The sequence below is a fragment of the Colletotrichum truncatum genome (assembly GCF_014235925.2).
Source record: "Colletotrichum truncatum strain CMES1059 chromosome Unknown Contig_0006, whole genome shotgun sequence".
NCBI lineage: Eukaryota > Fungi > Ascomycota > Sordariomycetes > Glomerellales > Glomerellaceae > Colletotrichum > Colletotrichum truncatum.
Window position 1 is genome coordinate 3485579 of NW_027222403.1, and position 26830 is coordinate 3512408.

Below are 26830 nucleotides of genomic sequence, written 5' to 3' on the forward strand. Positions count from 1 at the left end.
CGTGATGGCTCAAAGTTCTTTTTTTTTTTTTTTTTTCATTATTTCATTAGCCGACTCGCCCGAGTCGGAAGACCAACTGCTTCTGCTTCTGCTTGAGGCTGCCCTGCTTTACTTCTGGCGTCGGACTAGCCTCCGACGAACCCTCAAAGCTTACAGCGCCTAGCACATTATCTACTTTATCATTTTCCGAAAATAATATCCGAATATCTCCAAGGGAAGGGTCCCTCTCAGGCTTTTGCGAATCTCTGGTCCCGTCTCGTAATTTGATAAGGTCTGCTGCTGCTATTGTATGCGTCATTGCATCTTCGTAATTATTCAACAAGTTCTTGTACATTATAGTCAGTGGTGTTACGCCATCAAGGAAAACGAGAACCTTGGCTTACCGCATCAGATACTAAGGTCAGCGTCTTCGTTATCGTGTCATCATTAATCACTCCATCCCTCATCTCCTTTTCCATTGTCTTCCAAAGGTTCTCTATAAGAGCGACCTTGTAAATTTCTGCGTGTTGTTTGAGTATATCAGGGTATGTGGCGCCCATTTTCACGTAAATATGCCGACATGTAAAGAGAAAAATGCTGGCCAGCATCCCTTCATCTGTAACTGCGGCATGCATCCAGTGGTGGGATATGGCCGTCCAGAAAGTCTTTGCTTTTGAGGGAGATATATGAAGCACCATGCCAGGTATTTGGGTTATACGCTTTAATACGACTTCCTCCTTGACTACAAGACAGTGTATGTTAGCAGGCTGACAGGCATCCAGTGTATATATACAGTGCATGTAGTGTGCACTACAATCCAGGGAACGAAAGTTTTCACACGTGGGACCCTTTGGAAGCGGCCATTCGGGTCATTAATGTACTTACACAAGTGAACAAGATTTTGCTCAAATACAGAGAGTGGTCTAACTGAGCTGTTAAATGGGTCCAATTCTGCCGCGCTCAAAACGGTCAGGGGGCTGGGTCGCGTCTTGGACTCGCCTCGTTTCCCCCTTCGGGCGACTTCCAAGCGACCCGCCGATGATATTGATCGAGGAGACGACTTGACAGTTTGTTGGGGTCGACTATCAGAACGTGGACTGGGCAGCCCATCGTCCTCTTGAGCCGACTGGTAGGAGCTAACCCTTTCCCGTCGGGCATGTGGGTTTCGTGCTGCATGAGATCTGACTTTCTTTTTCCACGCAGCGGATTCGCTCGGGTGGGAGATCTGAACAAACATGAACATGCTCTGCTGCTTGGTCTGCGCCGCATGATTATGCGTTTGTGACGACATAGCGTGCGTACTAACGGTATGAGTACCCGTACCGTGCCGTATCCGTTAGACTAAACTTTTGGTTCGCTCACGCACGACCTCTTATCCGCCAGACACTGTTCGAGAGAAGGTGTAAGGGGTCCCAGTATAGTGCGCTTAATGTCCCAGGAAGTCGGATTCGAGAAACGGTGTAGGCCCCGTGGGGAATGTGACACCACTGTTGGGGATAACCAAGCTGTTGGTAGAAAGCATTTGCCTATTCGGGTGCAATGTTTAGTCGTACAGCCAGCCTCTCACTGCATGCTCCGGTTTGGCTTGGCCTTGAGGTGGACCAACTGTCAACACGGAATCCTTCGAGGAGGGGGTGTGTAGAGAGTGAGACTGATGAGTGAAGAGTCTTGGACGACATATGGGGCTCACACTGTTGGAAACCCCGTGTTGCCTAATGTTGGTGATCGAGAGAGACTTTGACCACCCCTCACATTCAGCCCCCTCTTCCATTCAGCCATGTTGTTCCGACGAAATGTGGGTAGTCCAAGGGTTTACGGAGACATAAGTACGAAGTGGCCAATCAGATTCCATGTTTACACACTGATGTTTTTACAGTCATCCCGACTCCGGACGAGCTTGGGTTGATGCATTTTCCTAAAATGGTATAGCGTTCTGTGCTGACAAGGATTCCGACCGAACTTTGTGCGCTCGTCCGCTGGTTGATTACATGCGGGCGGAATGCTCTTGGTTCTTTGATGCGAACAATCGAGAAGCTTTCAAACAAAAGTCTAGTCAACAAGGTGTTCTCAGTAATGAATTTCGAGTTTACGCCTTGAGTAGATTTTTTTTATTTAATACAATTCAAAGGAACGACAAAATGGGTTTCTTAGCAAGTGTGCTGTCGCCCTATTCCAAGCTCATTGCGAAGCTGCTCCACATCTTTATCCAAAGTACTGGGATATAAACTGGCCAACCCTATTCAAGATGCCTGACAAGTGGAACCCCCTAACGGATATTCCCAACCTTAAGGGTAAAGTGGTTGTAGTAACTGGGGCAAGGTAAACCTCCTCGAAGCTTGTGCAGGTGATCCAGAGCCATGGGAACTGACCCAATGCAGCTCAGGCATTGGCCTGGCTTCTGTCAAGTACCTCGCACTTCAAGGTGCTACTGTGTACTTCACGGCAAGAAGCAAGGACAAAGCTGAACAAGCCTTGCAAACCATCAGACTCAGCAACCCGGAAATTGACCCGGATCAGCTGGTTTGGCTGCCTCTCGATTTGTCAGACCTGAAAAGTGTGAGGAGGGCAGTTGAAGAGTTGAAAGAAAAGCAAAACAAAGTGGACATCTTGAGTAAGTTCGACCCTGCCTGTTTGAAATCTAGCCAGCGACTAATTCAATGCCCTCGCAAAGTAAATAATGCTGGTGTTGCAACCGGGTCTTTAGAGACGGCAGGCCCTGGATGGGAGTGGCACATGGCTGTTTGGTGAGATATAAGTCTAATCTAATCTGTTCGCCCACTAACATTAGCGAAGCCATGTCGGTCACTTCGTCTTCACCAACGGCATTCTCCCGCTCCTCAAAAACGCCACGAAGGAAAAGCATGCCGACGTTCGCATCATTACCATTAGCTCAAACGTCAACTACGCCATGTTCCCCTCGAATTACGAATTTACCTTTGATTCGCCAAGCTTCTTGACTAATCCTGTTCCTTACTATCCGCTGCATTGGCGACTCGCCAGTCGACACATTTTCGTTGTCGATATGATTCGTTATGGAGCCTCCAAGATTGCAAACCTCCTGTTTGCCCAAGAACTGCAGCGTTTATTGGACGAGCAGAATCTGCCCATTCTATCCATCTCAGTTCACCCTGGCGGTGTAGATAGCGATGGGTGTAAAGAGATCGGGGGGTCCATATTTTCACTCCTCCGGTCCACGACATTCCTTACCGTGGACCAGGGAGCTGTGACACCACTCTTTGCGGCCACCGCCAAGGAGGTACGCGAGAATGCTTCCAAATTTAAGGGAAAATACCTGGAGCCTTTCGGAGAGATCCGCAACCCACACCCCGTTGCTAAAGACCAGAAGCAGATTAGGGGAATGTGGGATAACACCACTAGCGAAGTGAACCGTTATCTTGCCGAGATCGGTCTGTCTCCTTTGGAAGCATGGTGATGGTATTGAGAAGCCTGCAGTGTCTTGATTTTGCCTCCGGTGCCAAGAGTTTCGAGTAAGTTGGGTGATAAGATGGGGAATAGCTACCGCTCACGATCAATTTATTTTTCTATTTCGTATTGCAATACTTGTGCCCTTCTTGTCCTTATATATCCTACAGATTCTAAGTCCGTAGATAAATCAGGTTGTGAAGTGCATGATTCCCTTTAAGGGGGGCGATAACTTGAGTTTGTTGCTGAGAAGACCACTTCGGTTATACTTAAGAAAAGAGACCCCAATTCGTCGCGAACGGTATAGAAAGACAACAACGCGTCTCACAAGCAACTACCAAGGCTGGGTCAACACATTGTTCCGATCCTCTACTGGCACTGATACCTATTACGGCTTGGGCATATATGGAAGTGTGCATAAACGCACTTGAGACTTCGCCACGCCTTGTCACTCTGTCTTAGCACCCATCGAGGGAACGTCATCACATATTCTTTTGCACATGAGAATCGACTAGCTAGGACGCGTTCCGTATAGGTCATCGCCAGCATTGACACAATTTATCAACCAGATCTCGTAACGGTGCCAGCTCCCACGTGTTGGAGATCGTGGCGGTTCCACATTTAGACACGCCGCCTCCGTCAGGTGAGTCGTATCTGCTGGAGCCCTTTCAGCTGAGCAGGCTGAACCACAATGCGCGTTTGCTCGCTATCAGTGCGTTGGATTTAGCCAGGCACTAGTTCCGGTTCTACTCAAGCTAATCCCGCCAAGGGGTTAGGCTCGCCGAACGACATTGTATTCGGTTTTTAGTGTTCTCCAGCTTTTAATAATATTGCTCCTTGTGCTAAACTTATGTTGTTTGACACCGTCAGCCAAAGCCACAGATCTTTTTAGGGCAACAGATAAGCTTTTCTCACTAAGGTGTCTTTCGAAATAGTAATCAGGCGGATGTGGTCGACATTCTAATTTTTTGCTTAACGTTCCATTTGGCTAGATGACATGTTCCTTGCAGATTGTCTGTATTAAGAAATCAAGAGTTCAGAATGGTATTCGAGGGTATCGACATGCTGTAGCATGTTTCCCAAAAACGCGGGAGTGCACGATCACCCTCAAGCCTTGAAGATCAAAGCATCGGGGCTATAGCTAGTTCCCGCCCGTTGACGCGGCGACAGGGTAGATATGTTTGGCTCCTGGCGCGAAATGGAAAACCAACAAACTCAATGCTCGTGAAACCGCGTGGCTTGTTCAATGCACATGTCAGAGTAAAGTCGTAGAAATGTCGACTCCTTCCCGTCACGCGTCGTATTTTCGTTTCTCGTTCGCGGTTTTTTTTTTTTTTTTTTTTTAATATTTTTATTACTCTGGCGATATTTTACTTGTAATTCGACTTCATTTCTTGATTGCTGACGACATTGAATGTCGTTAAGATTCAACTATAACCTTTTACTCGTACGACAATGAAATAGTGGGCTTCCCACACAATGTATCTCGAATACGGCAATGGACCACAAGTTGTGGCACTCTCGAACATGACAAACACTACTATACCCATGGCAGATTCATCCGACAAATCAAATTTGGTGGCAGTTGTATGGGCTGTTAATTTGACAGCATTCATCCTCGTCGGCATCATTGTCCCTCTTCGGGTCATCGTTCGTTGCACAGTGACGCGGAACTTCTTCAGCGACGATGTGCTGGTCATCATTGCAGCACTCTTTACATTTGCAATTTGCTCATTATTGCCCATCGGTATGTTCTATTTAGCAAGGCGGCAGGGGCCTTTACTTTATCAACTTATGGGCTCGTTGACTGACGATAACTGTAGCGACGGATCTCGGCTTGGGCCAACATTACTGGAATCTTGATGTCGAGGTTTTGCCCGATAGTACACGGAACCTGATGCTGGTGAGTCGCTCCGTAGCATATAGTAGGTAACGATAACGTGGGCTAAAAGAAGATTTAGATCGTGTTCATTGCCAACACGCTTTACCCTTGCGCAATCGCATTCGCACGATTATCGGCAATATGCTCCTTCCTGAGAATTATCACCCATAAGATTATGCGATATACGATGTACGCCGCAGCAGCAATTACCGGAGGTTTCGCGATAGCCTCGGTATTTGCCATACTGTTTCAGTGCAAACCCGTCTCGGCAGCTTGGGACAATACGATCGGGGACGCTGCGTGTTACCCCCTTTTTGACTTCTTGCACGCTAGCACCGCAATTAGTATTGCCATCGACATCCTTCTCTGCATTGTTCCGTTACCATATATCTGGAAATCAAAGCAATTATCGTTGAGCAGGAAAACCGGGGTTACAGTGCTCTTCGCCTTTGCCGGACTGTAAGTATAGGACAGCGTAGTTGAAGAAGACTTGGGGGTGGCCACTGACAAAATCATAGGGCATGTGTGGCCGCAATGATCAAGCTCGTCTGTCTACATCTTCTCAACGAGGCTGATGCAACCTGTAAGTCACACCGGGAGTGGCGATGAGCAAATCACATTGCAACACATAAAAGGAAGCTAACGGCATCACGGCAGACAACTGGGTGGCTTGGATTCTGTGCTCCATCGCCGAGTGTACCATCGGGATTGTCTGCATATCAATACCGCCCATCATTCCCCTCTTCGCCAAGATTGCTCACTTGAGAGCGATAAAGCATCGCCGCCGACGCCGCAAGACATCCCGCTTTACGTTTTGGGCCGGTAAACCGACTTGCAACCGCGCCGTGGCTCCCAGAGTCATCAGACCAATGGCAACACCATGGAAAGACCAGCTGGCCCTTGAAGCCAAGACCGAGGCCGAATTTCAGTGGTTTAAGCTCGAACAGGCGGAACAGGGTCGATGCTGGGATAGAAATGCCCAATCGACCAAGGTAGATCAGGTTCTTGGAATTGCGTTGTAGAACCTTCTTGCATTTCCCTCGGCGTCATGTGTTTATATTTAGGTAAATCCAAGTTATTTGAGCGATAGAGTGTAAAAGCAGACGGTCTAAAAGCAAACCGCAATAAGGGCTTACGGAGAAGCCCAGAGTGATGGATAGATTATTTAGTTTCGGCAGTTAGATGTCAAACAAGAACAGTTCTTCTAGAGTCCATCGATCGAGATTGCCTAGTGTCATCATGAACCTACTGAATCGTCCAAGAGCATGAAGCCTGCACCATGTCATGTTTCACCGGCGCCTCCACGGGAATGATTGGCCCGCTTGTCGGGATGGCATTTTGCTCTGGTAACTTTGTACTCGATAACCGACACCTCCAAAATTTCCTAGCTGGGAATACCTCGGTTGAATGTACATTTTGAGAAGGCCCAGCTTGGTCGGCTCATCGGCTTTTCTCCAATAACGGTACAACACCTAATGAGCACAGGACATCCAAGCAACCCCCGTTGGGCTGTCACAGGTCTCGACGCCATAAACCTTCTTCAAGATCAGGCGTGGGGTGATCTTCGAAGCTAGTCGTTGCTGGAAGGGCGGCACGTTCCCTCACGCAGTCCGGACTCTTGCACAGTGGCGCAACGCCAGGCCTTCATTTGTGCTCATGGCTGGGCATCTTGTGGTCGCAGCTTTGGAGATCTTGGTGAACCACAAAGCCTTACGCTGTTAAGAAAGGCTGACCAAGAAGTTTTAGAATTTGATGACTCCTAAATGCGGATCCGTCGGTTCCGCTGGGAGTTTTCGGAAGAACTTTGATAGGTAGGAGTAAACCGCAAACCACAACGAAGCATACGTCTCCAAGCGTTGCTTGGGAAAAGCAGTGATACTTGGCATCGGCTCTTGAAACCCAGTTACGCATTCCAGAGGAATTCCGTCGAACTCCTAAGAGGCGCCATTTTATTCTTCTAAGATAGTTCTATTATGGGAGATTAGTATGAGACATACTTCTTACAGCACGGTCACTGGTAAAGACCAAATCACCAGCAGCCCTCCGCAGTTTTACGAAGATCAGACGACATGGCGGGCGGCAGGACGGGGAATCATGAAAACGGAAAACACATCAGTCACGTACATAAAAGGCAAATAAAAAAATAAAAAAAATAAAAAAAAAGGACAAAAGAGGATCAAGGCCGCACTGTCGATTGTGGTTCTGACAGAGATAATTGCAGGTGGGACCTAAACCCGATGGGTTCGAATAAATTCCTGAAACCCTCTGCGACCTTGCTTCGACCCATGCCTCACCTGTCAAACTGGGCGAAAGTTTAAAACAAAGTACGATGTTTCTCTACTACGTCTCTACTACGTACGTCTCTACTACGTACTACGTAGTAGAGGGTAGAGAGCTGCTGAGCTGGAGTGTTGGAGGGTGTGGCAAGTTTATTTCAGCTTCGGGTGTAAGTGGCTTACGGGCCCTAACCCGGCACCCGGTCCCCCTCCTTCATGACGCACAGCGCCCGGTGCCAAACATGACGACTCGAATACAAGCTCCCACATGAGGACAATTATCAGCTGTTCTGACAGAGAAGGAAAGTCTATTCTCTCCCCGATGAGACTCGGATGCATCTTTATTCTGGCGCGCGTCGATGGGGCATGCAGATGAGATGGGGAACTAAGACCAATTTGGATTCCTCAGCGGCCAATGCGTCGCTTGATCCATGCGCAAGACCCCGAGGCTAGCGGCAGACGCCACCAGTGACCATTGGAAAAGAGTTCGGCCATGGTTTTATGTGGTTCGGCTCAGCTTTGGGGGGGAAAAAGACCGATGAGGCCGATTACTGATGGCCCTGGAAAAAGAAGCGCATTCAGGTTTCCCCATTCTGCTTACTTGTTCAATGTGACCTTAAGAAGAGACGTGAAAACCGTAAAGAGACGACCGACCGACCTCCCAACTTTATGCAAGCTTGATGAATGTGTTTCCTGATTCTATACGGCCGGGTGTGCTTGATAATGGATTTTGCATCATTCAACATATGCAAAAGACGCCCACTATGGCCAAGGGTACAAATCCTCAAGTGTCTGGATCTTGCCAGCCGGCTTTGTTCCCTCTTACACCAACGTGAGAGGCTACTGGTAGGCTATTATGTCTGGACCACCCCTGGTTCCGTGTGGTTGCGAGTCATGCCCGTAGCGGCTTATTCTCCTTGTCCGTCAGGCTCTTTTCAGCTTGAACCTACCTTTATCCGTACCCATTACCCGACCTGCCGGCATGACATTTCCCCTTAGTCCCAAGTTGTCGACCAGTCAGCAATGAGCGGCCCCTGAGCGAGATGAGATTATATGCAAGTGCGCGACGCCATAGAATCGGTCCTCAAAGAATGCAGAGAGCAGCCCATTTTGGCATGTCGCTGATCGACCCCCCCGCACTGACAGGGCCTAATCCCCTCCCAACGTCGGGAACATCTTCCCGATTCATAGCCCCCAACCCGACCCCAATACCACCATCCAAGTGAACCCAAGTCTCTTTTTTGAAGTGTAGAGTGGTAGTTGATGTCGTTCGCAGTAGTCTCTTCGTGCGTCGACCGTTATACGAAGTCGTTTGGTTCGCCACGGCCGCTGGTCTACGCCTATTGAAGAAAGTGTTTCTAGACGCATTGACAGCTTGCTTCTGGACTAAACCATCGTTCGACTAGGGTTCATGCAGAAGCGTGTATCAGGAAGGCCCTGACCATGTGGATTCCCTGCATATTCCTTCTGGCTTTCGGCCGACTAGCCCACTTGGTTCATCTCACCCGGAAGTCTGCCGCGTCGGCGTTAGATCGGCGTGGAGGCAGGCTACAGGAAGCAGATGCCAGTGTATAGAACAAAGTGTGTGAGTGGGTATGAGTCTGCTATATCACACACTTGCGCGCAGGTGCAGCCAAGACCGCACCAGCGCGCTATTTGACGGGAAGGGCACGATGCTGCCCACTGCGCTCGTTTCTTCTTTTTTTTTATTTTTATTTTTTAATCGAAAATCTGACGGGAGAGTGGATTCGTTTATATCAGCATAGAAGAAGGGCTGTGTCGGAGAGAAAATAAACCCCCTGGTAGCCACCGGAGGACGTGGGTTGTACTTCATGCTCCTCACCCCCCGCCTGCTTGTTTCCTCCGTTTTCCCTATGCCGTTCGTTGTTGTTCTCCTTACATGTTGTCCTAAGATATCCAGGAGATGACCACAAAAACGAGGCAGCGGCAGCACAGCCGGCGGTTGCTGCTGCCACTGTCTCTCTTGTGGTTTGCCGCTTCGGCGGTCGAGGCTCAGAGTGTAACAGGATTGCTCTCTTTGCTTCCAAATTGTTCTGTAAGTACATGTATTTTCTTGGTTTTCTTGGTTTGCTGGTTTGCTTGTTTGACCTCCTCCTTACATCACTCCCTGCATATCCACCGTGGACCCAGGATATTCTCCGATGATAGGGCTGATCAGACCCACGATAGCTTCCATGCCTCACCAAGAGTCTTCAGGTTGGCAACTGTAGCTTGGCTTCCGTTACCACCGTTGCCGAGTGCCTGTGTCCAAACATCAAATTGCAGTCAGATCTGTCGACATGTGTGCAACTAAATTGTCCCTTCGAGGACCAGATCAGTATGTCTCTCGTCCCCCCGCCAAAGACATAGTATTAATGCGATGTAGCTGCCGTGGAACTCGAGGCCTCTCTTTGTGCCGATTATCCGAAGGAATCAAGAAGTCAAGAAGTCAAGAACATCGCCATTGCCCTCTCCGCCATCACCTTTCCGGTCGTCGCGCTGCGCTGCATTTCGAGATGGATGATCACAAAACGACTATGGTGGGACGATTGGACGGCGGTATTTGCAACGGTTAGTTCAAAAGTAAAGCTTAGTGCTGCAAAACGGAGAAGCTGATGGGAATCTAGCTGCTTCTCGCCGCGTTAGCTGGTGTTGAGATTGCGAGCGCCGACCTCGGCTTCGGAACGCACTATTGGAACGTCGAACCCGCCTCGGGCACGAAGCTCATCCAGCTCTTTTACGCTGTTCAACAGATCTACATCCTCATTCAGGTGTTCGCCAAGATCTCGATTTTGCTCTTCTTCTCTCGCATCTTCCCGGCGCGATGGTTTCAGCTTACGGTCCGGTACTTCATTGCGTTCCTGCTCTCTCACGGCCTCATCTTTTTGCTTGTCATCATCTTCCAATGCACACCAATTTCGTCGATTTGGGATAGAAGCAACTCGAACCGAAAGTGTCTAGACGTCACAGCTATTGGGTACGCCGGAGCAGTTTTCAGCATCATTGAGGATCTCGTCATCTTGGTGCTGCCAATCCCCGAGTTGATCAAACTGCAGCTCAACATCAGGAAGAAGATTGCGTTGGGATTAATGTTTAGTCTTGGTTCCTTGTGGGTTACGACATGGCCAGTGAATTGTTGCTAAGGGCACCTACTAACACGCTTTAGTGCATGTGTTACGACCATGGTGAGACTCAAGTATCTCGTCATGTTTTCCAGCACGTTTGACACCACTTGGGACAATGTCGACATCGTTATTTGGTCCATCATCGAAGAATTTTGTGCGATCCTTTGCGCGAGTCTACCCGCTTTACGGCCACTATTACAGAAGGTCCCGCGACTTTTTACGAGCAGAAACATCACTACAAAGACTATGAGCACATCACCATCAAAGCGATCGATACTGAATCACGGAAAAGACAAATTCATGGAGATACCCGAGGCACCGTACAAGCCAGAACCGCCTTTAACACCCATTGATATTGCAGACCAAATGGCTGCAAAAGCAGACGGGAAACGCCAAGTCTTGCTTACAAGAAAAAACGAAACAAACATAATTACAGACGTGGAATTACAAAACGTAGGGCCAGGGAGAAAATGGCAGAAAGATGCGAATGGTAGGACATAATAGTGTTGATGTTGGTAGTTGTAATAAAAAAAAAAAGCCATTGAATCATGATTAAACTGAGTTTCTATTTCTTCTTTTTTGTTTCACAAGCCCGGTAGCCCCGGATGGGCTTCAACTGGCATGACAGCGTCGGTGACAACGGACTTGTTTGGAAAAAAGGTGGAGACACGAACCGAATTCAGGAATTCAGGAATAATCACCATCTGTTTTGACAAGGGTATTATATGAACTCAAAGAGATAACGAGGTGTAGACCATGTCTTAACCGCTGTTGTCTCGCATGTTGCCATGTCCATCCTGGACGAAATCGTCCCAGTCTTCGTCTAGTTGCCTGCGATACTCTGCAGCCGCCAAACCTGTCGTGACGATCAAGTCCATGTCCAGATCAGCGAGCCTTGTCGCGAGCAACTCGAAGCCAGGCCCCCATCCAGCCTTGGTTCCCGGACTACTACGGCGTCCGCTCTTGTCACCTATCTCACCACCGCCTTCGTTCCCAGCAGGGTGGTTGACCACGTGCATCCGAGGGTGGAAGAATGCTTGGGTTTTGCCGTTAAAGTCCACCAGCTTCATTCCCCTGCTCTTCTTGTCAATCTTCTCCCATCTCATCTCCCCGGCGCCCAGGAATCGAAAGCCAAGGGTGCTGGACAGGGGGTGTTTGCGGGACAGCTTGAACGAGACACCGCGGACTGTTACATCAACTCTATGTGGTATCGTGCGGAGTTTGACGGCTCCGATGGGCCGATGTTCTGTGGAGACAGAGTCGCATTTTATTCTTCGAATCTCCATTTTGGAACATTTCGGATTGTGGTTGACGTTGTAAAGAGGGACTGCACAACCCTTCGGCTTGGACAGAACAATTGTGATGGCATTTTCGTGTTCCCTGGCGAGGAAGAGAATGTGCCGTGTTTCTGTTGTTGGTTCCATGCTGTAGAGATAGGTAAGAAGATTTAACGAGCCGTGCGGTTCAAAAACGGCCAAAGCTGCTTTGGGGGGAAGGGCCTAGGCTTTAATTTTCCAGAACCGGGTGTGAAACGCCCGCGGGCCTACCGTTCGTGACGTAGGCCAATGAGTTTATGTGCGTGGTCTAAAGCCTTAGGTCTCAGTAGCTCGGCGATACACTCTACCTTCTTCACGGCTTCTTAACCGAAGGTGAGACGATGCGAGCCATAGAATGCAGTTCATCCAGGATAATCAGGCGTAAATGGCGAGATGCAATGGCGAATGAATGCCACCTGTCTCGGTGTGCTAAAGTGCCATCCAAACGGACATAAGCCTCTCTCATCCTCAGCCTTGGGACGTAAGGTTTATCGATGACGTGGGTGCGGGCAGTGTTTCGAACCTCATCGAGGAGGGTGAAACAGTATGGAGCTTCAGACGACTGTACTCAGATCTCGGCGATGGCGGGGTGATCGGAGGTGTAAAACGGCTAGACCTTCTATCAATATGAAAATGGCCCGAATTGCCCAGAAGCCGAAGCCGGGCTGGATTGCGGCAGGACGGAGCTAGCCGGCGGGAGATCTCCTCCGTAACGTGCCCGCCATATATATATTACCTTTGATAGACAGGGGAAACGACTGCAAGCTGTGTGAGGGGAAGCAATTCAGAATTGTTCATAGAATTATGTTTTGTGTTTATAAACTATGTTTTTTGGTGGAGGCCAAATGAAGATGGCAATAAGAAAAGCGAATGAGTGCCGTTTTAAAGCAGTTCTTCAGATGCAGATATCACTCAATCACCAAAATGAAGACTTATACTATACCATGGAGATTTGTAGTTGGAATGCTCGGGTGTAAGTCAGTGTGAAGAGTATGCAGCTAGCAGATGTACAATGGACCATTAGTTGCAGATGCCCCACTGATGCAATGACGATGGTGGGGCTAGGATAAAGCCAATGGCAAGCACAGCACAGGGGATGGAGTGAGGAAGGAGCTTCCTGCCCCGAACTGTAGGTGCCCGTGCTTCTGTGCTCCTGCCGCTTTCCGCTGTCAAGCAGCAACAAAGGGAAGCTGTTCCTCCAGTGTCGTAATTCCTAACAAGCCCCAACCACCAACAACCACGTCACGATCCTCTCCTCGGTCAACACTTAATAGTAAACGGCCAGCAGCACCACGAGCTCGCCTTGTCCTTCATGGAAAGAACCTTGTCCTTTCCCTTACCTTCACGATACTTGCGACACAAACACGAGCAAACAGCACACCTTTCTTATCACCCAAACAATGCCATGAATTGAGCTTAGGCCCAAACGTCACGATGCCTCCTCCCGAATCCCGACCCCTCCTCCTCCCACAAAACCGCAAGCTTCGTCATCTACGCGGCATATACCTTAGGAATTTAAGCTTTGTCCGACCCCGGGGTCGCACCATTGACGACACTCTCCTGAATACCACACCCTCAAAGCTTGATGCCCTCCGCGATACCCCTCAGTTGCATCATGCTCTGTCCAGCGATAACCTCCGCCCCAAGGCACGCCGAAGGAGCACTGCTTTGGCCCAGGCCAGCCCTGTGACGAGACAGCGCATGCTTCAGTACACTGTTGACGGTAGAGCCGCCGATGCGTTCTTTTCGCTGCACTGCGAGGGAGAGGAGGAGCCTGTTTATATCAGTGAGATGAAAGAGCATGCGACAGTAAGCTGTAGCTTCTCGTCCATTGTCTCAGCGCTTGGCTAACATTAATCGTCTTTAACAGAACTTCAACTTCCAGTTCTTTGATCTGAACCACCAGGGCCCTTCCGTTACACGTTCACCAGTCTTCACAATCAAAATATGGGCGAAGCGAACCTCTTGGACACTTCTTCTTGAAGACGTCGTCGACCTCCGAAGTCTACACTTCATTGGGAGCCTTCAGGGCCACAAATTCCCTCCAAATGGCCTGATCATTCACCTCGCCGACGGCATCTACTCACTAGACGTCCTCGGCAAGCCTGCGCATCCAAAGGACATTCCTCCGCTACATACTTCCTCCTACAATGCCCTGATGAAGCTCGCGACGCTGGATAACTCGATTCAGGACGCCATCGCGACACAAGAGCAGATTACTTCGCAGATCAATGATATGCTCGAAACGACACCCCACAATGAAGCACCTGCTGCCGAAGAGAAGGTGAAGCTTGCAAAGAAATACGTAGCGCAGGAACAACGCGCACTCAAGGCATCCGAGAAGCGCCGCGAGGAACTGCGCGAATCTCTCAGATCACGCAGGGAGGCCATTGCAAATGGCCGCGTTCTCCAGGAGAAGGCCGAGAAAGACGTCGCCAACGCGTTGGAGCACCTGTCCGCCTCCAAAACGCTTCTTATTCAGACACAAGAACAGATCCGGGGACAGCGCCGCCGCATATGTTCCGATCTTGGCCATATTTACCAAATCACCCCCAGCCCTTCCGGAGGCCCCCTCAATTTCCAAATTGCCGGTCTTCCTCTCCCTAATTCAGACTACGACACTTCCGCTTCCCGTGGCCCAGATGACGATCTCCTCTCTGCTGCCCTCGGCCACGTGGCAGCTCTCACAAACAACTTGCAGTATTACCTCAGTGTTCCTCTGCCTTACCCAATCACTGTCTTCGCCTCGCGTTCCTCCATCCGTGACGATATTTCCCTCTTGACCGACCTAAATTCCGCTCAGGCCGCAAGACAACGCGACTTCCCACTTTTCATTCCCCGTGGCGGGTCGACAGCCGCCCACTACCGTTTCGACTACGGCTGGTTTCTCCTCAATAAGAATATTGAGGCCCTCTGTGCTAGCCAGGGTCTCAAGGTCCCCGATATACGCCAGACGCTTCCTAACCTCAAATATTTGCTGTACGTATGCAGCGCTGGCACGGACGAGCTACCTGATCGTAAGCGAGGTGGCGTCCGTGGCCTCTGGGCTGGGCGTTTGGTGGGACGTATGCCATCATCCGTTAGAGGCGGCGATGGGGATACAAGCAGCGTTGGTGGCGGGAGTCGGCGCGGTAGCAACGATAGCGAATATCTCAGCCGCCAGCGCGATGAACTGCGGAAAGCGTTGGCTGCGCGGGATGGTGCTGCGTCACCCGATATTGCGGCGTTCTCACCTGCCGGTCTCCCTTTCGACGAGCGTGAGATGAAGATGTCCTTGCGGACCAAGGGTCTGAGAGAGAACGTGGGAAGGTGAATTAATTGCCTTGAACGTAGAGAGACACCTACTAGAGCGCGCGAGGATGATGAAATTTGGACGGCTCATTAAATAGCTTCCATTGTTTTGAGATACCCCGGCGGCGTCGCCGTTAATAAAATCCTAATGTCACATAACTAAATCACACCATTGGAACTGCCCCCAGAACAGCGCAACGCCTATGCTCCAGCACTATGCCAGCCAAGCAATGATCGTGACATCAAAACCCACGAGTGCCCATCGTACAAGAACTACACAGAACGAAAAAATTGAATGCTGACGTGCCACTAGCGCTCCGTCGGCACGAACTTGACGCTCTTCCTCCTCTCTCTCTCACCGGACCTGCTCACGGGACTGGAACTCATGATTCCCATTGTATGCGCGCTACTGGCCAGCGCCTCGCGCACGCTCTCGACGGCCCTGCTCTGCGGCACCTCGTTGTTGTCGCCGCGGATACTGGGCTGTATGACGGGGCTCTGCGGTTTGCTCCCGCTGACGCTGACGCTGACGCTGCCGCCGAGCACGCGCGTCTTCTCGGCCGCGGCGCGACCGACCTCGTCCGATCTCGCCGTCGACTTCTCTTCCCGCCACTTACCCGGCAGACAAGCGTGTCCGCAGCCGTCGAGGGGACAGCAGCCGTCACTGTGCTCGTAGCTCCCGTCTTCGGACGGAGCGTGCCAGTCCTGGAGGCAGGTTGCGTGGCCTCCGTGTGCGCAGCCGGGGCAGTACCACCATATGCTCATCACCGGATCACACTGCTGTGATACCCCCTCGGCGATAGTGGTGACTGTGGCCGCTGTCTCGCGGTGGCCGCACACGGCACAGGGCGCCATGGCCGCACGACATCGCTCGCATTTCCAGAGGGCCTTTTGGCCGAGTTTGGGGTCCAATTCTCTCGGTTTGCGGCAGCTGGGACACATGAAGCCGCCCTTGACGCCCTGTTGAGCCGGGCCGAAGATGGACGTGTAGTTCTCGCCCCAGGCTGGGATTCCCTCAGGCCAGCCCTGGATGCATAGTTTGCGTAGGAGGGCGGCTTCGATGAAGAGTTTCATGCCCATAAGACGGGCGTGTTGCTGACGCAAGATGGAGGTCGCTCGGAAGGGATCGATGACGGAGTCTGGCATTAGAGGTTTGAGGAGGAGGACCATTGCAGAGGCGTTGAGGGCTGAGGTTCGAGTTTCAAAATCAAGGGCGCGGGTGAGGAGGGTGTACGGGTTCAGCGGGGGCGAGCTGTTGAGCGTTTCTTTTGATGCGATGGGATGAGGGTAGGAGGGATCTTCCGGCCACAGGAGGTAGTCAGATTCCAGAATATCTGGCGAGGAATTGTGTTGCAGTGCCGGACTGATCTTTGGTGGGCTTGACGACGAAACACCGACATGAAGTGGTGCGTCTTCCTCGAAGGTGGGTTGGATGGAATCCAGTTGGGATTGCTGCGATGGCGGATCTGTCGCAGTATCGGATGCCATGGTCGTCTGGGAAATCATAAAGACCTCTTCTGGAGAGTCTTTCTGTGCGCTCTCGCCTGGCCCACCAAGACCCGACAACGCACCATGTTCGGGAGAGTCTTCAATCTCTTTTCCACGGATGCGGCTTTCGTATTCGCCCTGCTCCTCTGCCGCCTGATGTCTGAGCTGTACAGGATAACTCGTAATCGAGCGCGTTGAGGCACCCCCTTCGGAAGATGACGCCAGCCCCGACGTTTGCCTGCTGCTCTCTGACATGGAGAACATTTGGGAGAAGCTCTCTTCCGAGTCGTGTCTCAATGTTCGCCGGCTATTCGGGGTGCGGGGGCCGTAGTCCAGGGGTTTCTGTTCCTTTTTCTTTGGCTCGGGCACATCTATAGCGTGAGCCAGGGCGTCAGTATCATAGAAATCGTAGCCATCTGTGCTAGAGATCTGTGTCCGATCGCTATGATGGCTTGTGACAGACAAAGGAACCGAGTCCAGCCGTCTGCGAGGACTGTTGTTAAACGTACTATGGGCAGCAGGGGGCAAAGCAAAGCTATCCGACTCCATGACTGGCGGCAGTTGCGTTTCCGATCTGTGACCAGCCTGATCTGCGTGCTCCACGTTAATTGCACGCGCGATAGGCGTTGCGACGTTCGATGTGCTTTCAATTTCATCGGACAACAGAGATCGCACGCCTAGAGACCTACTGTCGCCGCTATTAGACAAGACAGCTGTCGATGGACGCCTGGGTGTTTCCTCGCCATTCATCTCCACAACAACCCCTAATGGCTTTGGAACTTTAACTTTGGGTATGTCCTTTATCTTTGAGATAGATGGCCTCTTTTGGAAGTGGCCCAAGCGAGTTTCGAGATGATACTGTGCCCGTCTGTTTAGAAGTAAAGTGACGGAGTACGCGAGAATTCGCCATGTTTGCGCCAGACGGAACTGGTTGACCTGTTCTGCAGCACGAGCGTACTGCTCCATGATGGAAGCAACCCTCTTAGCCAGAGGCTTTGCGCCAGTAACGTATGGAAGTTCTCTTTCAAGAGTTTCGAGGTAGTTACTGGAGAGAAACTGGTAGATGTCGACTCTTGCTGCAGCCGGTACATGGCCAACAGCCATTGACTGCTGTGTCTTATAGGTACCAGTCACCTTTATGGCCTGCTCTAATCCCAAGACCTGATCATCACGCAGGCCAGGACCGGAGGGCGGCGTCGTGCTTAAAACCGGAATGGAACGTAGACTGTGTCTGCGTTTCCTGCCCATCCTCCTACGAGGACCCAGAAAGCTTCCAACGACGTCCTCTTCTGAGTCGCTACGGCTGATACTGAGCATCGGTGTTGTCGGGCTCGAGCTATATGACGTTCTCGGCGGCACGGCACTAGATTGATGGTGATGAGTAACCGGCGGGCGAGGGCGATGATGAGGTCTTTCGTCCAGGAACATGACAGCATCGCCCCGTGAGGAGAGTGCCATGCTAGATACTGACTGCCGGTCAAGCACCTTCGGTGCGAAGGCAACGTCCCACTGATTGAACAAACCATCATTGCCGACGGTCCATAAAAGGTCCTGATTTTGCCATAATAGACCAGACGGTGATGTGTCAAAGCAGTCAATCTCTTTGTAGGGCATAGATGGCCGGGCCAAGTCCCAAATATGAACGCTGTTAATCCCGTACCTCTTGTGGCTGCCGTCGTCGTAGGACACAGCAACTTGGGCAGCACGTTTCCCCTGAGCACTTGCAGACCATAACCCGGGTCGCCAGGCTACAGCGGACACTGGCGCAGGTGTGTATACAAGCCAGCGTGGTTTCTGTCTCTTATCAGCGTTCTTGGACATATCCCAGACAGCACACTTGCTGTCCCATCCTCCACTAATAAGATGATTCCCGTCAGGATGCCAGGAGATAGATGCGCATGCTTTGTCATGGGCGGGTATCTTGAGTAATGGCTGCGCGATCTTGCGCACATCCCATTTGAGCACCACTCCTGACTCTGTCCCGCAGGCAAAGTAGAACCCATCCTTGGGCGACCATTTGACCTGGCGAACGCCGTCTGCGTTGCATTTGTAGGCACCTCGGGGGCTGTATGTGAGCCCGCCGGATCTGCTCTGTACCGGTGCACGAATATCAAAGTAGCGTACTATTCCGTCCTGGCTTCCAGATAGCAGAGTCGTCTGTCGGTGCGGATTAATATCCAACGAGTTGACCTGACGCGAGTCTTCCCTCGTCTGGACAAACTCGAGAGCAGCGCCACCCGTCGCAATCCTAGCAAGATCATAGGAAAAGATTTTGCCATTCGCGCAAGCGGTGAATATTGTCGAGTCACCGTGCCACTTGACATCTCGTATAGACAGCTGATCTGCCGTTAAGGAGCTTGATGCGCCCTTGCTGGAAGCAGACTGAGCAGTGATGGCGGCGCGGACATCAATGCCCTCGCTAACGGACAGGCCATCGAAGACAACTGTCTTGAGAATATGTCGGCCGGCGATAATCGCAGTGCGGTGGTCAGGGGAGGTATCGAGACATAGGATGGGGACGCCGGCGGGGTATACGGCGTTCTGGGAGGCACTCGGTCGGAAGGTTTGTAGGTGCGGCGCGCTGGTGATGCCAATGGTGTGGCTCGTGTCGGTGCTGCTATCGGCAGTGACTTTGCCGAGAAGTTTTCGCATGATCTTGTTCTCGCGGCTATACATGGAGCTCAGGCTCACACGGCGCCATGTGGCATCGCCGTGGTATCGCAAGCGGTGGTCGAGAGAGCTTCAAGGTGGAGAATTGGGTCGTGGCGACGTGCGACTATCGATAGCGCCGTCAAAGTGGGAACGAAGCTCAGTTTGGCTTCTAAGTCCGCTACGGGAGAATGCGATAAGGAGATAAGGAAATTACGATAAGACATGCGATAAGCACACACGACTGGTCTGAGCTCTGGTGGGGGATGGAGCTCCTGCCTTCTTAGGGAACAAGAGCAACTTATAATTCCACTTTACATCACTCTTTTACATCGTTCTCATATTCACTGCCGTTGATGAAATCAAGATAATAATGATATGGTAAAGCCTTCACATTTTCATTATGCCGAATTCAGTCATGGTTTATGGGCGGTTACTATTTCATGTGCGTTCATGAGCTATGTTACAAACCAGCCTACATGACTACCTCACAGTCTTGCGAATACTCATCAATCTGTCCACGGCTAAAGACCCCAGGAGATATAACAAAGTCATCTTTCATCTGGCTTTCATTAACCGTCTCGAGTCCTCATTCTTTTTTTCCTCTCCACTCGAGCTCTCGGTATTCGCGGTGGCTCGTGAGACCGGATCATATTTGCCTCGCGGGCTCTTCGACTCGCTGCCCTACACTGTATAAGCACTCGGACAATCATCAAAGAGGATACAGCGACTTACAGTCGTAAATAAATATCGGCTGCTTCCAAATCCTCTATTCCCGAGTCAGGTGCGCTTCGCTCCGATCCAACCGATATCGGCCTGTCCGGATTTAGCGACGGCATTTGACTTGCCTCCAAAGGAACCGGAAGGGCGGATATTGCGTCTCTCTCGCTCGGTACAGGGAGAGCAACATTTCCAGGCACATCGAGGGTTGGCTCCTCGGCGAGAGCATGTGGTTGATCTGCTGGAACGTTCGGGAGTTCCTTGTCAACCTGAGGTTCCGATGGCTCGTTGGAGACTGCCGAAGCAAGATACCGCTCCATTGCATGCGACATTTCTAGAGGCTTTGAAAGAGAAAAATGGTGACTCGTCTTTCGTGCTTTATAAATTCCAGGCAATCTTTTTAAGCCCAAAATGACCGATCCCTCAAACTCAGATCCATCTTCCTCGGCATCATCGTCCATTGACAAGGATAGGGCTCTGCGTTCGTGTGTCTGGGGACAAGCTAGGTAAGACTTCATTGGGCTGGCAAACGCCGAGATTGTTGATATACTGCTTCTGGAATCTGCTTTTGGTGTGTGTACTCTGACAGCATCATCATCTTCTTCAACCTCTTCGACGTGATTCACTAATAAAATGGGTTTGCCAGTTGGCTTGTCGCCCGCCGGCGACTCTGGAGATGGCGCATTTGAACGACTAAACGGTGGTGAGGTCGACTTCGGTTCTGTCCTGGTGACTGTCAGAATAATTCCTACATCATTTGGAGCGTGTAAACACACAACACGGAGGTCAGGTTGGCTTTTACCGGGCCGAGGCTGATACTAGAAGCACATGGAGAACGGCGGCTGGCGCAGAACTCCAATTCATCTTCGTCAAGGAACGATCTGATGCCCCAAAAATCAATATCTTCTGGGTTTGGGATCACGTCCGGAGCTGTGGCGGCCATGCTTTAGGTGGCGACAACAAAAGGCAATCCCATCGCGGAAAATCACTTCAGATATTCATTTGCATAAGCTCTCGAAAGCCCACGCGATGAAATGGGCCCGATCAGGATAGGAGCCAAGACGTAAAGGAAAAGAAATGACCACATAAGGGCCAGCCTTCTGTGTAACGAAGGGCGATGTCCCTCTTTTGGCTTTGCACAGGTCTTCACCGCTAACCGCCCGGCAAGGCCACTACACCTAAGAAATCCAAACCACACCTCCGGGTTCTCGCCTCCCAGAATAAAGGAGGCGCCTGTAAGAAACAGCACTAGGAAAGAAAAAAGGAAACATGTCTCCCAAATTTGCTGTCCGCTATGAGCCTCCTGCATCCCTCGGCAAGACAAGTATGACCCGCCGGGTGAGGGGCCCCTAGGTTCCAGTAGCTCGGAACCAATGGTTTAGTGGCAACCTGCAGCTACCGTTCCATGCGGCTTGCATGGCTGAAGCAAATAGATACGGCTGAACCTTGGAGTGGCCCGGCCGTATGCTTTCTTTTCCCGCCATAGTAGGTCTTGTGGCCCATTGAAAACCGGTTGCTTTCACTTTTGAGCGTGCCATTTACTTGGGAAATGCGCCGGTAGAATGGTCTGCTGGCGCTGAACCCCAGTAAGCGGACTAGGTAGTCCCCAAATTATTTGGTGGCGAGATTGGGCGCACAGAATGAGGAGTTGTCTGGAACCAAGGCGGCGAAGAAGTTGTTGAGTCCCAAATCATACCATATAGATAATTTTGCTGGCTCTGGATATTCATGTGTTGCAAAATGGGAAATAGATAATCTATTAGCGGACTAATATGTTCATAGACTAGCTTGTGATACCAAATACTCACCAATGCTTAAGGTATTCTAAATCGACCTTTATGATAATATCGAAGGACAAAAGCGATTTTGGAACTGGTCAAGGTCACAGATTATCGCTCCTTTTGAATGTCCTTGTGCCTAGTTACATATGGAAAAGGCTTGCATCGATGTACAATGAGACAAAAGTCACCGAACCCACCTTATTTTGCCATTGGATATGGTGCGCATTGCAGCATCAGAAAATTAATTTTGAAGCCCATTAAAAGTTTATTAACTCCTTTAACCAAGAGACAGGTGTCATCGCCATTTTACCAGGTTTCGATAATCCGAACTTAAGACCTTCACCCCATTGTTAACCCTTTTCTACCCTCCTCACCTCGTATCCCTCAGTTTCAGGGTCGATTCCGAATGAGTTCGAATATATATGAGTGATTTTGAATTATGCTATCCATTTATGTGCCCAGTAAGGAATTTAAAACAGATGTTTGTACACTAACTACGCACAGTACTTTCCTGTGCTAAGTATGGCCGGCTTTTATCTCTCCTGGGACTAGCTGTCCCCAGACTTGCTGGGCCGCTTCGCCTCGCGCTGCAACCAAAACCCAGCCATTATGACCGCTCCGACAGGACTGACTCGGTGTTAATAATATTCACACAAGTCATTGAGGGTGCTTACAAAAGTAATACTTTGAAAGCGCCGCTTGCCGTGGCTAGCCTGAGTCCGCTCCAACACTCGGTTCCGTCTCTAGTGTACTTGTCACACGAGCCATTTTGCAAGTTGGCAACGGCAACGAAAATAGTAAATGATCCTAGTGCGAGTCCTTCCAAGCAGGTAAGGGCAGGCAATGCAATGAATCCTAATAGTTGTATGTAACGGTAAAGAATCGGCGACAGTACAACCAGGACGAAATCTATTACAGACAGGAGTGTTACCACATTGCTACTGTTTTGTCAGTCTTGTCTGGCCAGTTTTACCGCCAAGGAAATGAAGCTTACATCACAGTCTTGACATCAGACTCTAGATCATAGTGATCAAGGTCTTTGGCCGCTTCTGTTGATAGCGCAATGGCAGTAATCTCGAAAACCAACCAGCAGAAACAGCCAAAAAAGGTTACGAAAAAGGCTGTTTGCTGCTTCTGCGGTTGTTGCCGTATCTCCTCTCGGACAAGGGAACGAGTCTCGGCCTCGAAAGTAAATAACTCTCCACATCGGAACTGATTCTCTAGGATCGGGTTGGTATATGACGGCGGAGGCGTGGAAGCGCGAGACCATGGCCGGGACGTTGACGCATCATGTACCTCCAGCTCATCGTCTGAATTACTCCTTTTTTCCCTTGAAGCATCGGCAAACCCCTCTGGGGATTCTACTTCGTAGTTCCAATTGTCCACCATCAGTGAGACCTGAGGGTATTTTTCTTGGCTAAGGTTTCCTCTCTCTTTTTCCCCTTTTTGGATGCTATCTGTTCAAAAGATCACCTTGACTTGACGATTCCTCTAACGGTTTCTGGTTAGGTCTGTATGTTGGTTATAGACGAGCACTTACACTCACTCTGTGCCAAGCCTGAGTCCAAAGGCCTAATATAAGCCTCTTCAAAATTTGTCTTCGTAACAACCGTATTTCTTTTCTAAACAAAAGGCGGTTTTCAGCAGCGGAAGGAGTTTTTCAAGTATGTTGTTGATCCATGTCATCAGCCGACCGCCAAGGTCAGGCGGTCCCTCCTCAATTGCCAAGCATGATTTCGCCTTATAGACCCTAGACGACGCTAGTTCATTTCGCCCTGCTCAGCCTGCAATTTGCTAGAGAGTAACACTGCACAGCCATGGCAGCCTGGCTCAGGTAGCATCTGAATCCTTGAGAAACTGGTGATTTTCCACTTGCTGGTTAAACTGTTTATGCCTATATTCGCACAATACTTACACTGACATACTTAGGTTGCCTACCAATGCAATCGACATGATGGTCTCAAGTACATCCGTTCGCGATAAAGACCAACAGGGATTTTGAGGAAACAAAACCAGTCTGAGAGATTCGCTCTCATAAATTTCTCAACTCTTGAAAATCTCCACAGGGAACCTATTCGCCAGCTCTTGATAACCCGCTACATTTGGATGCAGATGATCACCGCCGTCAAACTGCGCTTTCAAATGATCTCCCTGCCCGATAAAAGCCGCAAAGTCCACCACATGATCGAATGTACGGCTCTCTAAAATCCACTTGTTCACGCGCTGCCGCGTCTGTTCCCGTGTGGGGTTCGAGTACGCTTGCCCACTGCCACCAAACGGCGTGATGGTTGCGCCGATGGTCACGAGACCAGCCTTTTTGCAGTCGGCTACGATTTGCTTATAAGCGTTAATTAAGCCATCGCCGATGCGCTGCTGAGATCCGCTATCCGTTCCTCCACCCCCAATATCATTTACGCCTTCGAAGACGAGAACATATTTCACACCTTGCTGGGTGAGGGCATCACGGGTGTAGCGGGTGATGAGGGGAGGCCCAAGGCCGCCTTGGAGCACGGCATTGCCGCCTGCTGCTTGGTTTGCGACGGCAAGGCTGGACAGGCCTTCTTTTTGCAGACGCGCGAGGAGAAGATCGGGCCATCTGAGTTTGTCAGTATGCCTATGTTTGCGGAGATTATGTGCGGTGAGTTACAACTTACCGGTTGTTCTTATCATCGTCACTTCCTCGTCCATCGGTGATGCTGTCACCGAGGATGACCAACGCCGAGGATTTCTTGGGTGCCCAAACCTCGATTGCACTGGCGAAGTACCAATGTTTTGTGTTGGTGCCTGCGACAGAAGATGCGTTGACTTTGTTACCACTCTGGATCCACGAGGTCGTGCGACTGCCTGGGTGTCCGGTGATGCGAGTGCCCGACTGTCCCTGCTGTGTGTACAGACTCAGAGCGATATTGCTCTGAGGTGCAACGTTAAAGTCAATTGGGTCCGAGTAGGCCACCGTTCCTGGCTTGATTACAACCGATGGAGAACCGGAGAAGGTGAGGCCTTTGAGGGTTGCTGTGTCTATCCCCGAGACTCCTGCAGCGCCGTTGAGGGGCAAAGCCAATGATGCTGCTGTTATGGGTAGATCGGAGCCGCCGAACGTGTTGGAAACTTGCACGCGTAGGCGGGATGCGCCGATGGAGGTGTGAAAAGTCTGACGGAGGGTTGCGTCGCGGAACTGAACGTTTCCTCCGTTCTGCAAACGTGAACATGTTAGCTTCGAAAGTAGATAGCATTATGATGGGTTCTTACAAATGGAGAGGGAGGGACGTTGTTTTGTTCAACCTCTTGCGGCATGGAAGTCCATGTCACAACCCAGTGGCTGTCATCCTGTCGCTCCTGAACATGATGACTGGTTGGGACAGAGGCAACAGACACTGCCCAGAGAAGGGCGAGAAAGATAGGCCGCATAGTAGGTTTTCAGTCGCCGTAACCTCCTTTCAAGCTACCAGAATCTTTCTCATACCGCATCGAGGCATTGTTGATGCAGCACGAGTCGCCTTTTATCATATTGCGGACCAAAGTTGTTCAAACGATCGTCGCTCGGACCCCCTCTCGCTTGCTGTTTAGCCAAAAGATCCCTGATCCCATATTACTATCCGCTGAGCCGCCCCGGATCAGAGCATGATTTAGATAGCCGCCATCCCCGTCAAAACTGCTAAGCGGGGGGAATGTGACATTAAATGCGGGATCCCCGTTTTTCTAGAAGAAATGTCAGCCGGGGCTCTGCGCGTAAAAGGGAGCATCTTCCGAAGGCTCGCATGCCCAGTGCTTGTAACAGCCCCCCTGTGCAGGGGTGTTGGACTCAAAGGAGTAAAACAAAGAGGAGGAGGAAGGAAATTAATGTTGGCAAAGTTGGTTGATTCAACAATAGCGAGCTGCCCAAACGGGAGATGCATTGCGAAAGCAATGTCTACCCCTTGCTTGACCAAGGCATTTTCACACACAGCGAGCAAGTATTGTCCGAAGCCTTCCCAGACACGCCTTTCAAGTATGACTGTGCACTAGCCAAATTCCGTGTTGTTAACAATAGATGTAATGATTATTGTATATGATTGAGAAGATTGTAAGTATGATATCACTTTGAAAGTACCAGGGAAGCAGGTGGTTACTCAAGACCTGCATGTAATCCTAAACAGCTCGCTACCTTATGTGCAGTTGATGCCCTTACCTCTATAATCACATCGCCACTTTCGATCGACTACCAGGTACCTGCTGACCAATTTGCTATGGAGTGGACGACCAAGACCTCTGATTGTGTTAGCGTTCATCTTGAAAACATGATAAACGATGATCTAAGACCACTTTCTCGGCCCAATTTGGTCCATTGTCAAGTACTTCTTCATTCACGATCGCCAGCTGCATCTACACATGCTATCTTCCATCGACCAGCCTAGCTGCAACTATAAGATCTGTAATACATGAAAGATCTACGTCTGAGATGTTTCGGATGAAGCCTTAACAAGACTAGAAACCTAGACAGGATCCCTTCTTGTCGCCTGGCTCAGTGTGTCAGTCAGAAGTCGAGAGAGCCTTCATCAAGGTTCCTGTACCATTCTGTATCTGCAAGCTACATCAGCGAGAGCTGGGAAGCAAGCGGACTCTAAAGTAATATCGAGGCCTATACTAGTAGTATCGAACTCTTCTCCTGCATGCGCCAATAACTGCGTCCAATAGAGAGGTCCACGCCAGTGAACATACAACAGCTTTACACTATACACTATGATGTTTAGTTCACAGCAGTGCGGAGTCAAGTACACTCTGCAGTTAACCTTTACCCACCCGTCTTTTTCGACTATACCTAGCTAAAGAGGATAATGGGATAACTTTGGCTGCGTTAACATGGCTGGCTTAGGGGGGGGGGGGGGGGTTGCGAGGAACTTAGGCAACGAATACAGGCTGG

At 50.4% G+C, this 26830-nt stretch overlaps 9 protein-coding genes across 9 annotated transcripts; 4 read left to right on the forward strand and 5 right to left on the reverse strand.

The window, feature by feature from the left end:
• Window positions 1-46: 46 nt before the first annotated feature.
• On the reverse strand, window positions 47-1270 carry CTRU02_210237 (uncharacterized protein; the record flags this gene model as incomplete). Its single annotated transcript, XM_036729685.1, has 3 exons — window positions 47-325; window positions 384-721; window positions 865-1270. 3 exons carry the CDS (start codon window positions 1268-1270, stop codon window positions 47-49), a joined length of 1023 nt encoding a protein of 340 aa, XP_036578527.1.
• A 954-nt stretch (window positions 1271-2224) lies between these two features.
• CTRU02_210238 (short chain dehydrogenase) lies at window positions 2225-3412 on the forward strand (the record flags this gene model as incomplete). Its single annotated transcript, XM_036729686.1, has 3 exons — window positions 2225-2298; window positions 2358-2723; window positions 2773-3412. The coding sequence occupies 3 exons, from the start codon at window positions 2225-2227 to the stop codon at window positions 3410-3412; spliced, it is 1080 nt and encodes a 359-aa protein (XP_036578528.1).
• A 1469-nt stretch (window positions 3413-4881) lies between these two features.
• Window positions 4882-6306, forward strand: CTRU02_210239 (plasma membrane protein; the record flags this gene model as incomplete). The annotated part of the gene is made up of 5 exons (XM_036729687.1): window positions 4882-5149; window positions 5226-5305; window positions 5364-5743; window positions 5803-5867; window positions 5942-6306. The coding sequence occupies 5 exons, from the start codon at window positions 4882-4884 to the stop codon at window positions 6304-6306; spliced, it is 1158 nt and encodes a 385-aa protein (XP_036578529.1).
• Window positions 6307-9484: 3178 nt separating this feature from the next.
• CTRU02_210240 (uncharacterized protein) lies at window positions 9485-11186 on the forward strand (the record flags this gene model as incomplete). The annotated part of the gene is made up of 5 exons (XM_070205415.1): window positions 9485-9616; window positions 9751-9898; window positions 9947-10131; window positions 10188-10669; window positions 10727-11186. The coding sequence occupies 5 exons, from the start codon at window positions 9485-9487 to the stop codon at window positions 11184-11186; spliced, it is 1407 nt and encodes a 468-aa protein (XP_070061063.1).
• Window positions 11187-11446: 260 nt separating this feature from the next.
• Window positions 11447-12109, reverse strand: CTRU02_210241 (uncharacterized protein; the record flags this gene model as incomplete). The annotated part of the gene is made up of 1 exon (XM_036729689.1): window positions 11447-12109. The coding sequence occupies one exon, from the start codon at window positions 12107-12109 to the stop codon at window positions 11447-11449; it is 663 nt and encodes a 220-aa protein (XP_036578531.1).
• A 1326-nt stretch (window positions 12110-13435) lies between these two features.
• CTRU02_210242 (uv radiation resistance protein) lies at window positions 13436-15314 on the forward strand (the record flags this gene model as incomplete). Its single annotated transcript, XM_036729690.1, has 2 exons — window positions 13436-13810; window positions 13872-15314. 2 exons carry the CDS (start codon window positions 13436-13438, stop codon window positions 15312-15314), a joined length of 1818 nt encoding a protein of 605 aa, XP_036578532.1.
• Window positions 15315-15601: 287 nt separating this feature from the next.
• CTRU02_210243 (WD repeat-containing protein) lies at window positions 15602-20667 on the reverse strand (the record flags this gene model as incomplete). Its single annotated transcript, XM_070205416.1, has 2 exons — window positions 15602-19520; window positions 20165-20667. 2 exons carry the CDS (start codon window positions 20665-20667, stop codon window positions 15602-15604), a joined length of 4422 nt encoding a protein of 1473 aa, XP_070061064.1.
• A 1933-nt stretch (window positions 20668-22600) lies between these two features.
• Window positions 22601-23319, reverse strand: CTRU02_210244 (uncharacterized protein; the record flags this gene model as incomplete). Its single annotated transcript, XM_036729692.1, has 2 exons — window positions 22601-22868; window positions 22925-23319. 2 exons carry the CDS (start codon window positions 23317-23319, stop codon window positions 22601-22603), a joined length of 663 nt encoding a protein of 220 aa, XP_036578534.1.
• Window positions 23320-23973: 654 nt separating this feature from the next.
• CTRU02_210245 (lipolytic enzyme) lies at window positions 23974-25338 on the reverse strand (the record flags this gene model as incomplete). The annotated part of the gene is made up of 3 exons (XM_036729693.1): window positions 23974-24526; window positions 24585-25123; window positions 25180-25338. 3 exons carry the CDS (start codon window positions 25336-25338, stop codon window positions 23974-23976), a joined length of 1251 nt encoding a protein of 416 aa, XP_036578535.1.
• Between the last annotated feature and the right edge of the window lie 1492 nt (window positions 25339-26830).